This window comes from Balaenoptera musculus, chromosome 1 (assembly GCF_009873245.2).
Source record: "Balaenoptera musculus isolate JJ_BM4_2016_0621 chromosome 1, mBalMus1.pri.v3, whole genome shotgun sequence".
NCBI classification, from domain to species: Eukaryota; Metazoa; Chordata; class Mammalia; order Artiodactyla; family Balaenopteridae; genus Balaenoptera; species Balaenoptera musculus.
This window is the reverse complement of record NC_045785.1, coordinates 162395105-162408563: the sequence shown is the minus strand read 5'-3', so window position 1 is coordinate 162408563 and position 13459 is coordinate 162395105. Positions and strand designations below refer to the sequence as shown.

Genomic DNA, 13459 nt, shown 5'->3' with positions numbered 1-13459 from the left:
TTTAAGATTCTATCTTTATCTTTAATTTTTGCCATTTTAATTACAATGTTTCTTGGTGTAGACCTTTTTGGGGTTCATCCTGTTTGGGACTCTCTGTGCTTCCTGTACCTGGATGTCTGTCTCCTTTCCCAGGTTTGGAAGTTTTCTGCTATTATTTCTTTAAATAGGTTTTCTGTCCCTCCCTCTCTCTCTCTTCTTCTTCTTCTGGGACCCCTATAATGTGAATGTTAGTATGCTTGATGTTGTCCCAGAGGTCTCTTAAGCTATCCTCATTTTTTTTTAATTCTTTTTTTCTTTTTTTCTGTTCAGCTTGTGGGATTTCAACTAATCTGTCTTCCAGATCAATGATCTGTTCCTTTGTGTTTTCTAATCTACTTTTGGTTCCTTCTAATGTATTTTTCATTTCAGTTATTGTATTCTTCAGATCTGATTGGCTATTTTTCTTAAATATTTTCTAACTCTTTGTTGAAATTCTCACTGTCTTCATCCATTCTTCTCCCAAGTTCAGTGAGCATCTTTATAATCATGACCTTGAACTCTTTACTGGATAGATTGCTTATCTCCACTTCATTTAATTCTTTTTCTGAGGTTTTGTCTTATTCCTTCATTTGGAACATACTCTTTTGTCTCCTCATTTTGCCTAATTCTCTGTGTGTATTTTTATGTATTCCTATGTCTCCCAATCTTGGAGATGTTGCCTTATGTAGGAGATGTCCAATGGGGCCTATCACATGCTCCCCTCTGGCCACCAGATCTAGATGCTCCAGGGGTATTGCCCTATGTAGGCTGCATGCACCCTTCTGTTGTGGCAGGCTGACTGCCGTGGGCACGCTGATAGGTGGGAGTGGCCCCCGACCTGGCTGGCTGTGTGGCCAGGTTGTGCATGACTGCTCAGGCCCACTAGTAGGTAGGACAAACCCCCAGAGCTAATAGGCTAGAGGGAGGATTCCAAAATGGTGCTTGCCAGTGCTGGCACCAATGTAGTAGAACAAGATCCCCAAAATAGCTGCTGCCAGTGTCTCCATCATCAGGGGGAATCCCAGTTACCTCCTGCCTTTCTAGGAGACTCTCTAAGATCAGCAAGTGGGTCTGACCCAGGTGTCTTTCAAATTACTGCCTCTATTCTGGAACTTGGAGCATGTGAGGTTTTGCACATGCCCTTTAAGAGTGGAGTTTCTGTTTCCTATAGCCCTCTGGCTTTTCTGAACGCACGCCTGGCTTACTTTCAAAGCCAGATGTTCTAGGGACTTGTCTTCCCAGTGCAGGACTCCTGGGCTGGGAAGCCTGATATGGGGCTTGGATCTCTCGCTCCTTGGGGACAAGCTTTTTGGTTGTGATATTCTTCTTGTTTGTGGGTTTCCAACCTGAGGGTGTGGGTCCTGGGTCCTGACTATATCATGTCTCTGCTCCTCCCACCCATCTTGTTATGGCCCCTTCTTTATATCTTTGGTTGTGGAAAATCTTTTCTGCTAGTCGTCAGGTTGTTCTCACAGAGGGTTGCTCTTTAAGGAGTTGCAATTTTGGCGTGCCCATGGGAGGAGGTGAGCTCAGGGTCTTTCTACTCCGCCATCTTGATGCCACTCCCTCAGTACATATTAATTGATGGTGATGATGACAATTTGCTCTCCTTCCCCAGATGCCAATACTTGTTCTGTCATTCAATTTACCCGTTTTTGCTTGTTTTGAGTAAATTTCCTCTAACTTGCTGAAAGTAACAGGTAATTAACACCACTTAATAGCTGTTAAGTAGGATAATCATCTGTTTTTATCCTGGTATGGTGATGCTCAAGACCCAGGCTGCTGCTCAGTTTGCTCTAATAAGGGAAGATCTGTGGGGCAATGAGAGAAACTCCCTTTGCTGAAAACAGCAGGTGCCTGTTACATAAATGATGTGGCAACAGACGCCTTTCATGGAAAACACCACTCTAGGAGGGCAGGGAGTTAGGAAGGTGTGGCCCTGGGGTTTTGGGACCCTTTGTTCCCTACAAGAGTTGGGCTCTTTCCCTTCAAGTTGGGCTGGGAGGGTGGTGTGGGTGGGATGGGCTGGAGAGGGGAGGGCAGGGCTAGCAGCTGTGCCTAAATTCACTGGTGAACTCTATGCATGTGAGTCCAGTGTCGAGACTAATTATCATCCACTGTGCATAGAGCTTTCCACTTGGGCAGGAGATGACTTGTTTCTGGCCTTGGCCTCCTTCGTGTCACTGTGGTCTTCCCTGGTCAGGTGAAATCGTCATGACTGTGCTCTGGAAACCTTACAGGCTTAAGAAGAGGCTGGTAGAAGGGATTTTTGATCTCAAGGTCATTTCTGTGGAAGATTTGGAAGTGGTGTTTTTCTAGGACACGAGGAAAAAAGTGACTATCTCAAACACCTCCATGAAGGATGATGCCGAGTGTCCTTGGGGAGGCCCCCAGCTTGGGTATTCTGCTTTCCCCCATACAGCTTATCCTCTAAATCTCAACTCAGAGGTCATTCTCCTCCAAGGAACCCTCCTTCATTTCCTCATTCAGAGGGGATGGTTTCTTCTTTCCTTTCTCCCTGCCTCTTGTTGCTTGAATCTACCTCTGTACGTCGGCTCCCCTGTTGTTGTGCTGTAGAAACCATGGTTTCCGTGCTCATTTACATGGCAGTCTCCCCCAGCTAGGCTGCTTTGCATTCACTGCCTAGTAAGGGCTTCTGATAAATATTTGCTGACTGAGTGCATAAGTGGGGCTCTTCGGCACTGGAAAGCTTGTTAATCACTTGTCCCTCTGCCCTTCTCATCCTAGAACTTTCCCTTCTGTTAGTCTTTCTCCTCTCAAACAATCTGAACTTTTGCCTAATCACTTCCTGTATTCTGAACATGACAATTCCTACTTCCCTCATCCCTGGCTTAGAGAAAGGAAGAAAGGAGTGGGTAGCTACAAGTGTTAACTTAAGATGTCTTTGAATTGCCAGCTAGTTGTAGGAGAATTTTGTCCCTTTAAAAAATATGGCATTGCTTGAGAGAGTGCTTTTATTCTCACCTCCTCCCTGAGTGGGCTCTTAGTTCAGTAATTTTACAAGTATGTGAGGAAGCTGGCAGAGAGGCTTTTGAAATTCAAGTGTGTCTTGAAGCTGCATGAAAATGGTGATAAAGGCAGACTGGGAGGTATGGGCAGGGCAGGGCAGGGCTGGAACCCCAAAGATTTGGTCCTAAAATGAACCAGTCACCTTCCAGGTTTAGAAAGTCCACTGAGACACAAGGAAGGCCGGAGACAGGTAGAAGGAGCTTGTGACAGGGAAGGGCAGAGGTGACCGGCCGAGGACAGGCAGAAGATGGCGGAAACTAGAGGCTGCGAGGCTCTGGAGGTGGAAGGATGCTGGAGAGATGACCTCCATCCCTGGAAGATGCCAAGGCCAACCCTTCAAGATCAGAGACCATGGCCATGGGTTCTAAGGGGGCTTCATGGGGGTTCTCCCACATGGTGGTGGCTTGGAGAGCCAGGAGCCAGACACTGCTGCCCTTATCTGCCTGTGCTACCTGCCCAGACTCAAGTCCGTGAGCAGTAGTTAGTGAGCATTGCTCTGTGAGTGCAGGACTGTCACAGCCCGGCTGGGGCACTGGGACCCTGGGACCCTGTGTCTTCAGAATGGAAACCTCTGCCCTATGTGTTTGGTCTATGAATCTCAGCTCAAATATTTAACAAAATCACCTGGGATGCTTCTGAAAAATGCATATTCCTGGCTAGAGAGTTTATCTTAGCAGATGGGTATAGCACCCAGAAATCTGCATTTTAAACCAAGTGTCCCAGGCAGTTCTGCTACAGGTGGCTGGAGGATCCTATTTTGGGATTCAGTGCTGAGCAGTCATTTTTCAAACTTTAATGTGCATATAAATCACCTGGGGATTTTGTTAAAACCCACCAGGTTCTGATTCAGCGGTCTGGGATGGAGCCTAAATTCTGTATTTCCAACAAGCTCCTGGGTGATGCTGGCGATGCCGGTCCTGGGACCTCACCTGGAGGCACAAGGTTCTCAGTGCTTCACCTGGGAACTGGCTAGAAAGGCAGATTCTTAGGCCCCACCTACTGACCTACTGAATCTGAAACTGGGTGTAGGGCCCAGCCATCTGTGTTTTAGCAAGACTGCCAGGTGATTCGGAAGTACCATAACGTTTGGGAATCACTGCTGGATGATGGTGAAGCTTAAAGACATGGGCTGGAGGAGGGGGGCCAGTGGGAGTGCCAGGGTGGCAGAGCAGCGAGCAAAACCCGTTCTGTTACTTCTTGTCCCAGTTTACTTCTCCTCCAGAAGCGAAACTGAGACCCTTGTGAATTTGACTGGAGGGGGCCGCTTCCCCATGAGGTTGTGCATGCACACTTTTCCTTCCGTGTCCCCGGCACACAGCACAGCTGGTGGTGAGGGCCCACGGCAGATGGCAGGGGGACTAGGGGTGCTGGAGCCCATGGGGGTCGGTCGGAGTGGAAGCTGGTCCCCGAGGAGCAGCTAGGACGGGAAGGATGAGGCAGCTCTTGGGAGCCTGGGCAGGGAGCCGGGGAGCCAGAGCCGCCCGCGGTGGCTGGGCCGGTGTCTGCAGCACGTCAGTGCACAGCCAAGTCCCAGCAGGGGCGTCTGGGCCGAGCTGTGACCTGGGCCCTCCTCACTCTAGGTGGCCAGGAGCAGTGGGCAGCGGGCGTATGGGCTTGCCCCCCGCCTTCTCTCCCTGGGCCTTTTCCTCTCTCTGTTGCCTTCTCCGCATGCAGAGTGAGCCCCTGTGGGTGTCAAGAAAGCCGCAGAAGCTTCCTCAGCGCGGATTAAACGTGCCCAGGGAGGATGGGTGGAGAGAGGGGGAAGAAGCCAGAGGGCCCCATGGGCTTGGACAGTGGGAGGCCTGCCGAGGAAGCCCCCTGGGGCTGGAAGCAGCACTCCGTGACTCCCTGCCCCAGCTCTGTGCCCTCACCGAACTCCCGGCCTCTGCAGGCCGGGAGGAAAATGCTCCTGTTTCCACGTCCTGGGTCCCTCAGGCAGGATCTCCTTCCCTTGCTATCGCCCCCTCTTGCCCCTGTGTTTCTGGGTAACAGGCCCGTGGGCAACATGATCGGTGACTGATTTCCCCTGAGGCCTGGCTCAGTCTCCTGGGATCAGCCATGAGGCTGTGATCCTGACCGAGACAAGGTCGAAGCAATACTTGGCCCAGGCGTTTAGGAGAAGTGCTGGCAGCGAAGGGCACAGAACCGCGTCCACAGTTCCTGGTGTGCGTACAGTCAGCATACATCAGACTGATTTATGGTGACTTTTGTTTTCTTTTTTTTTTTTTCTTACAGTGTTGTGTTAGTTTCAGGTGTACAGCAAAGTGATTCATATATATTTGTTTTTCCAGATTGTTTTCCATGATAGATTACGACAAGATATTGAATATAGTTCCCTGTGCTATACAGTAGGTCCTTGTTGTTTATTTTATATATAGTAGTGTGTATCTGTTAATCTCAAACTCCTAATTTATCCTTCCCTCCCCTCCCCCAATTTTCTGGTGACTTTTTAAATTACAATTCTAGACTAGGTGATTCTCTGTTGAGTATGTACCAGAGTCATCCGCTCTCCCCTTTAACATATTGGATAAACACTGTGCAAAATCCAGGAGGTCAAACAGTTTAACATACCGGCATCATCAAATAGGCAACACTCTAGTCGGCCCAACCGGTGTTCCCGCTTAGTCATGCCATCTGAGGTCGGGGTGCCAGCTCTTCGCCGGAGGGATGAGAGGCTGCGGGGAGCCTTGCCCCTGGGAGGGCTGGCCTGCCCTCCCAACCCCCAGGCTGGTGCAGGCTCTTGCCTGACTGCTGTGAGGCAGCACCCTCTCTAGGAGAGCTTTACCCAGAGCAATTAAAGAGAAAGCGGCCTTCTAGCAAGGGACTCAGACAGAATAAGGTTTCCTGATGGTGCTTGGATGCTTTTCTCACAGTCTTCCATTTAGCAAAATCCCAGGTTCCTAAGCTGCCATCCTGTCCGTCCTTCCCGCTGTCTCCTCCCGATGTGAGTCACGTGCACAGTTGTTCCTCTGGGGACAAATAGAGAACGGCTCTCCATGCTGGCCATTTCTGAGAAGACTGCCTCGCCCTGCTTATCCCAGAAGGGCTCCTCTGTTTTAGGGCCAGTTTGGTGTGGGCTGGGAAATCAAATGACAGAGACATTATCTTTTTCTTCTTTTTCATATTCACTGGCTCCTGGGCAGATAAACCTTAGGACAGATACAACAATACAGGACAGTACAACAAAGGGAACTGGGTTATTGTTTGAAAACAGGCGGGGATTGGGGTTTTTAGGGTTTGAGAGGCAGGCTGTTAAACAGCCCTTGGTTTTTCTTTCCACTTGGCAAAGCTGGAAGCCTGGTTTAATCGGGGTTGGGGGGGGGCGGGGTGGTCAGAGGAGACCGGATGGAGAATCAGGAAACCAAATTTGGTTCTGGGCCATTTCACTGACTCTCAGGGTAAGAGTGACAAGTCCTGAGGATGAGAAATAGCTCATAGGTGATTGTTAACAGTAACAATGATCACATTCATCGCGATAACAGCATCTTCCTTTCTTTGATGCTTCTTCCCCTTTGAGAGCACTGTCAGAGGACACCCTGTGTCCCTTCTGGCACCCTTGCTGGTAGGTTGTAAATGCTGGCATCTACAGATGAGGTAAATAAGGCTCAACATGGTTAGCTGCTTTTCTCAATATCACACAGTCGATCGTTATGTAACTGGTAAGAATTTATGTAACACTTTGAGATAGTGGGCTCATATTTTTAGCCCAATGTGATCACAGCAGAAAAGCTTGTTGTCTGAGTCAACAGGGTTCACTGAGAGATGGGTGGAATCTCTGGGTCTCACAGCTGCCACTCCCTTCAAGCTACACTCAGCCCTGGAACCTACCCCTAGGCTTCTGTGGCTTGACTTTTAGGGTGTTTGGTCCCAGCCCTGCTTATACCAGCCCCTCAGAAATCCTGCCCCCCTTGGGATGCATGGTGGGCGTCACGAGCACATCTCCAGCACTGGGGTGCTGGCCACCATTTCTCCGCCTTCACCGCCCCCTCCTCCCCAGTCTTAGGGGATCCCCGCTCTCCCCCAGGGAGCTTCAATCCTTTGCTTCCACTCCAAGCATCCCCTCTCTCTTTCCTCTCCCTCTGGGGGTTAGAAGAGCTCCTCCTCTTGCCCCCTGATACCCCTCTCCTCCACGGCAATGAAATAAGACATTGATACATTATTACAGTATTCTCCCATCATAGGTAAAGGTTACCAGTCAGCTGCAAATCACTTGGGGGCTAAAGCCGGAGAATGAATGGATACATGAATGAATGAGATGATGCATAAGTAGAAATAAAATATTTTTAATACAAGTAAAATAAAATTTCCGGGAAAACAAGGTTGTGGATGAAAGCTTAGAGCGGAGCTGAATGTGGCGCTTACAGAGGAGAAGAGGTAGCTGCTCTGTTGGACAGAGGGAGCAGTGTCCAGGGACAGAAACCTGCTAGAAGGTTCCTGCACTGCCTTGGGAGGATGTGCAGGGACCCAGACCAGTAAGGGGCAGTAGAAATAAAAAAAGGAAAAACAAATCCAGGTGGCTGTGAAGAAGAAATGGCAAGATTTGGAAACAGACGGGTGAGGAAATGGATGAGACAGAGAAATCAGAGATGGCTATTATTAGCAGAAATCGGAAATTGAGGAGATAAAGGTTACAGGTGTTGGGAGGAGAGTGAGTTTTCAGCACACGGTGGTTGTGGACTATCGGGATGGAAATGTCTGCCAGGAAATGAAAATTGAGGACGAGAATCTGGGCCGGAAGTCAGGACAGGCGATCCTTCCCAGATGCCACATCCATCCTCTTAGAAGTGACGGAAGAAGCGGGGGAGTGGGTGAAATCTTTGAGGTCTTCACTGACAAGTGTCTGAGCTTTGCTAGCGTGCGCTGAGAGCTTCACCTGACATTGGAATTCTGCGTACATCAGGGCAGGGGATAGTGGGAGGAGGCTATGTTGTCATCATACTCTCATGACAGGCCCCCACCCCTCAGTTTATGATGGTGACACACAAAGGCTCCAGCACCAGGGGATGAGAAGGCTGAGTCCCAGCAGGAGGGGAATAAAATGAACATTTACCCAGAACTTGACCCACATCAGGCCTGGCGTTAATCCATTAAATGATGAGTAAGCGGCCGTTTTAGGTGGCCTTGTGCAGAACCCGCCCAGGTGGTGACTGTCACCTCTCTACTTTTGTTCTCACGGTTCCTCTTCCTGGAACGCTGACCTCTGGCTTCCCCGCATGATTAGGTTTTACTCATCCTTTCAAGTTCCCTTGATTCCGCCTTGATCGCAAAACCTTCTGTGAGCCCCCCTGGTTGGAGTGAATTGCAGTCTTTTCAGCAACCCCACAATACCTGTATTGAGACCACTTATTTAGTATTTATAACTCTGTAAAGCAGGGCATAATAAGACACGGGAATTCAGTAGACTGTGGCCTGCGTGAAAGAGTTCCTCTGTTGTATGAACGAAGGAGATTGGCACCATTCCAACCGCTTGTCTTATGAAGGAAACAGTGTTCTGCAGTGTGAGGGGCTGACTCAGGATGGAGGGCGGGCGGTCAGGGCTCTCCTCCGTGTTTCTGTGGTTGGCCGGGGAGATTCCGGGGCGGTCTTTGTATAACTGAGATAAGCAGGGTTGGGAGGGGACAGCTAGTCCAACTGCCCACACGAATGAATAAGCATTATGCCCGCCTGGTGGTCGTTCAGCCCCTGCCTCGGCGTGCCCAGTGCTTGTGAAAGGAAGGGCGGGCTGGCCGATCAGGGGGAGGATAAAGAGGATGATCACCACTTTGCTTTTCTCACTGATTACTCATTTTGTACCAGACAAGATGGGTTAAATCACGCTGTGGTTAAGAAACAACTCCCAAATCTCAGTAGCTTAGAACGCGGTCCAGTGGTCAGGACTCTGCGCTTCCATTGCAAGGTGGCACGGGTTCGATCCCTGGTCGGGGAAGTAAGATCCCGCATGCCCCGCGGGGCAGCCAAAAAAAAACCCCAAAACACCCCCACAAGTTTCTTTCTTGTTCGTGTTTGGTGTCCATCACCGGCTGCCCCAGCGCGCCTCTCCTCACTTACGGCTTCAGGATGCTGGAGGACCCTCCAGCCTAAGTGCGTTTTGCCGTGTCAGAGGGCAGAGAGAGAGAGAGCCTGGAGCGCTTTGCATTGGCTGGTAAGTGCTCCAGCCGTTTCTGCTCACAGCCCTTTGGCCCCGCCTTCCCGACGGTGGATACGGGAAGTGTGTGGAGGGCAGCAGTAATGCCCGCTGGTCAAGGCTGGTGCTCATGGCCTGGCCGAGGTTCACTGGGTCCAGGAGGAACAGGATCCGTAAGTCTCCCCTGCCATCACGACAGGGACTGCCTGGGGAAGCGGGAGAGAAACAACGTGTGCACGTACAGGGCACCCTCGCCCTCCCAGCTGCAAGGCTGCTGCTCAGGGATAGGAAGAGGCAGCTGGGGAGAAGCCACCCCGAAGAGCAGCATGGATTCTGCAGCTTTTATCCCACCCCCAGCAGGTGGGGCACCTCTGCACCCAGCTGGCCTCCCTTAATCAGTTTTCCTCAGTGTGGTGACAGTGACAAATTCTCCCTGCTCAGCAGGTTGCAGCTTCCGCTATAAATCAAGCCCCGAAGAGAGAAGAAACAGTGGTGCTGAATAGAGGGACCTGAGACCCAGACTGTAATCAGTCAGAGATTTGTGAGACGGGGATGATCCAGGCCTGGGATGGCTGTCTCGTAACATGTTAATTACCTCCGCCTGAGTGGCTGAAATCAATGATTAAAAAATGTAGAGACATGCACAGAAGAGGTCACAGCCACTACCCCCTGGGGCTGGCAGGCTGAGAACGGGGGCTTTCTCTCTGAACGGGAGGAGGTAAGGTGGTGTCTAGGCTGGCCGCAGATGGGGTTGGAAAGGATGGCTGCAAGGTCCTGTGAGGACAAATGATGGGACGTACCCCCTCCCACCAGGTCGTTGAGGCTCACAGGGGCTAGCTGTGCCGGTTCACCCACTGAGGCCACTGCCTCTGGACCGCTGGCTCTTGTACGTTGATTCCAGGGTTACTGCCTGAGAATTCTAAGAGGCGGGTCAATGCAATTCCTTCTTCACTGGACTTGAGAATGAAGAAGATGCCACTTAGTTACAAAATGCATTTCTTAACACCTGTGCCTCTGCATGTATTTATTTCAAATATGTGTCCCCCCACTGTATTTCCCATCTGGGGCGGTTAGCTCATCTGACTAAAGTGAGAGATGAATGAGACCAAAGTCATGTTCTTTCCCCAAATAGGAGAGTTCAAGGCAGTTTGTTTCCCACCCAGAGAAATCTTGGTTTGTGACCACAGGCGGTATCCCTAATGCCAGCCAACCATGCTCCAAACATATGCACTTGGTCAGTTCAATTCATTTTATCAAATACTTGTTCAGTCTCTGCTAAGTACAAAAAAGCACTTTGCAAATGGAGATGAGAAAAGGATAGAGTTTGGCCAAGACGGCTTATAGACTAGTGGGGTAGATCCGTGTGTGTCGAGAGGTAGGAAAGGAGGTAATGACTCCATCGTGGACAGTTATGGACAGTCCCCCTGAGTGAGGGTCGGAAAGCATGCTGTGGGGCTGCAGGGTGGGGTGGGGTGAGGTGGGGTAGTATGGGCCGAGCTTCCATTAGAAAGTGCTGTTAGAGATGGGCCTTGAAGAATGGTTAGAATTTGCTAGATGGAGCAAAGCATTCATCGTGGTCTAAACCGGTACTGGTCCGCGGCCTGTGAGGAACCGGGCCGCACAGCAGGAGGTGAGCGGCAGGCGAGTGAGCGAAGCTTCATCTGCCACTCCCCATCGCTCCCCATCGCTCACATTAGCGCCTGAACCATCCCCCCATGGAAAATTGTTTTCCATGAAACTGGTCCCTGGTGCCAAAAAGGTTGGGGACCACTGGTCTAAATGACACACAGAGGCTATCCCCCCATATATATATATGAATATGTATATACACATAATGAATATATATATTAACTATTAATTCATTAAATATTAACTATTACTTAATGAATTAACTAATTCATTAAGTATTCATTCATTAAATATTTATTCTTGGGCTTCCCTGGTGGCGCAGTGGTTGAGAATCTGCCTGCTAATGCAGGGGACACGGGTTCGAGCCCTGGTCTGGGAAGATCCCACATGTCACGGAGCAGCTGGGCCCGTGAGCCACAACTACTGAGCCTGCGCGTCTGGAGCCTGTGCCCCGCAACGGGAGGGGCCGCGATAGTGAAAGTCCCGCACACCGCGATGAAGAGCGGTCCCCGCACCGCGATGAAGAGCGGTCCCCGCACCGCGATGAAGAGCGGTCCCCGCACCGCGATGAAGAGTGGCCCCCACTTGCCGCAACTAGGGAAAGCCCTCGCACGAACTGAAGACCCAGCACACCCAAAAATAAATAAATAAATAAAAATAAAAGTAGCTATAAAATTTAAAAAAAAATAAAAATATTTATTCTTATATGATTGGGAAAGATGGTACATTAATATCTCTATTTTGGGGTTTCCTTGTTACTGGCCCGGGGACCAAATTTCTCCTTTACAGTCACTTTGATTTTTGTTACAACTTTGATTTCTGTTAAGATGTAAACACCCTTGGGGGGCTGGGTCCACAATCACGTTAAGCTCTTTTTACACCTGTGCAGGTAGATTGGGCTCACGGAGCTTAGTCTCCCTGCTGGTTGCCTTCCACTATCTGACCCTTCTTGGTCTGGGCTGGTTTCTTTCCCCTTCCTCCAGAGGCTAAACGTTCCCTCTTTTATCATACTACATGTTCTTACTCTTGGGTTCCTCTTGATCCATGCAGCATCAAGAAAAATACTGTTTCTCACTTTTTTCCCAACCCTCCTGTGTTTGAACCGTATATACATATTGGCTTTAGGTTTGTGAGTTTCTATGGGACGATACACAGGGCCTAGGAGAACACGAGCAGGGCAGTTATAGAATCACTAGAAACCCTATCAGTGTTTCTGCCAGTGGGTCCCGCCTTGGGCCAGACGTCACAGGGGCTGGATGGCCTCTTTCACTCTTGCCAGTGGTCATCCACGGGTGACCCCCTGAAGCAAGTGCCCTATTCTGGTAAGTAGGGTGCTGAGGGCCTGTGTCCTTTTTGGGTTGGGTATAAAGCATGGCTCCGGTACCTTAAAGAGGAGAACTTACCAGAAATGGGTCACAGTCCAGGGGCAGTGACTCTGTGATGCTGCGGGGAGGACCTCTGTGTCACCAGCATGTCAGAGGAAGTGTCCAGGCAGGCGGACGTCAGCCGCTATAGATGCAGGAGTGACTTTTCCTCCCTCTAACGCAGGCCTGTGTCTCTGCTCCCTCTTCAGCTGGTGCTGCCAGAATATTCCATCCACAGCCTCTTCTGCATCATGTTCCTGTGTGCTCAGGAGTGGCTCACCCTGGGGCTGAATGTCCCTCTACTTTTCTATCACTTCTGGAGGTAAGTCTGCTTGGGACTGCCCTGTCCTTCCCCTTTTCTGTTTGGTCAGCCTGCCCTCCAGAGACGATGTCCCCCCAGATGGACCAGCCACTTAGTGCCTTCCTCTCATCCCTTCCCTTGGTGACCCTTTCCTCAAAGCCTTCTTTGCAAGCTGCTCTCAGACAATAATTCAGTAAGGGAAGGCCCTTCCTGTAGGTTCCACTAACCACAGCCTCAACTCTCACAGATCAGCGTTAAAGGCAGCTAGAGCATTATTCACAATAGCCGGAGAGTAGAAACAACCCAAATGTTCATCAGAAGATGAATGGATAAACACAATGTGGTATATCCTTTCGATGGAGTCTTATTGGGCAATAAAAAGCAATAAAGTATTTGGGCAATAAAAAGCAATAAAGTATTGATACACACTACAACGTGGGTGAAGCCTGAAAAAATTACAAGTGAAAGAAGCCAGTCACAAAAGGCCATTTATATGCAATGTCCAGAATAGGCAAATCTATAGAGACAGAAAGTAGATTGGTGATTGCTAGGGGCTGGAAGGGAGAGGGAGTGAGGTGCGACTACACTGTTTTCTTTTGAAAGGGTTGAAAATGTTCTGAAATTGGATACTGGTGGTGGTTGTACAACTCTATGAATATACGAAAAACTGCTGAATTGTATACTTTTAAAAGGTGAATTTTTTTGACAGATGAATTATATCTTAATAAAAATAGCCCACCTACCATATGGGCTGGATTTTCTGGGACTGTTCTGATTTTAAATCTCTTCCCTGCTAAGAGCGTGCATCAGATCACATGATTTGGGCTTTTTTGTAAAAGAGAGTCACCGTGTGGGTATATAGGAGGCAGGGAGGGGGAATACGAAAGTAGTCAAGAATGCACATGTGCAGATAAATTAACCACACTTTCCCCTCATCCCCCAAACATTTAATCATTGTCATTACAGCATACAATATAGCCTGTATTTAGTCAC

The 13459-nt window shown here is 49.5% G+C and overlaps 1 protein-coding gene across 4 annotated transcripts in view; it reads left to right on the top strand.

Moving 5' to 3' along the window:
- The window catches only part of CNIH3 (cornichon family AMPA receptor auxiliary protein 3), a 271720-nt gene that overhangs the window by 245784 nt on the left and 12477 nt on the right, over positions 1 to 13459 (top strand). For all 4 annotated transcript variants that reach the window (XM_036855156.1, XM_036854281.1, XM_036852821.1 and 1 more), the window contains one exon: positions 12375 to 12487. In XM_036855156.1, the coding sequence (XP_036711051.1) occupies positions 12375 to 12487 (113 nt within the window). The remainder of the gene's footprint in view (positions 1 to 12374; positions 12488 to 13459) is intronic.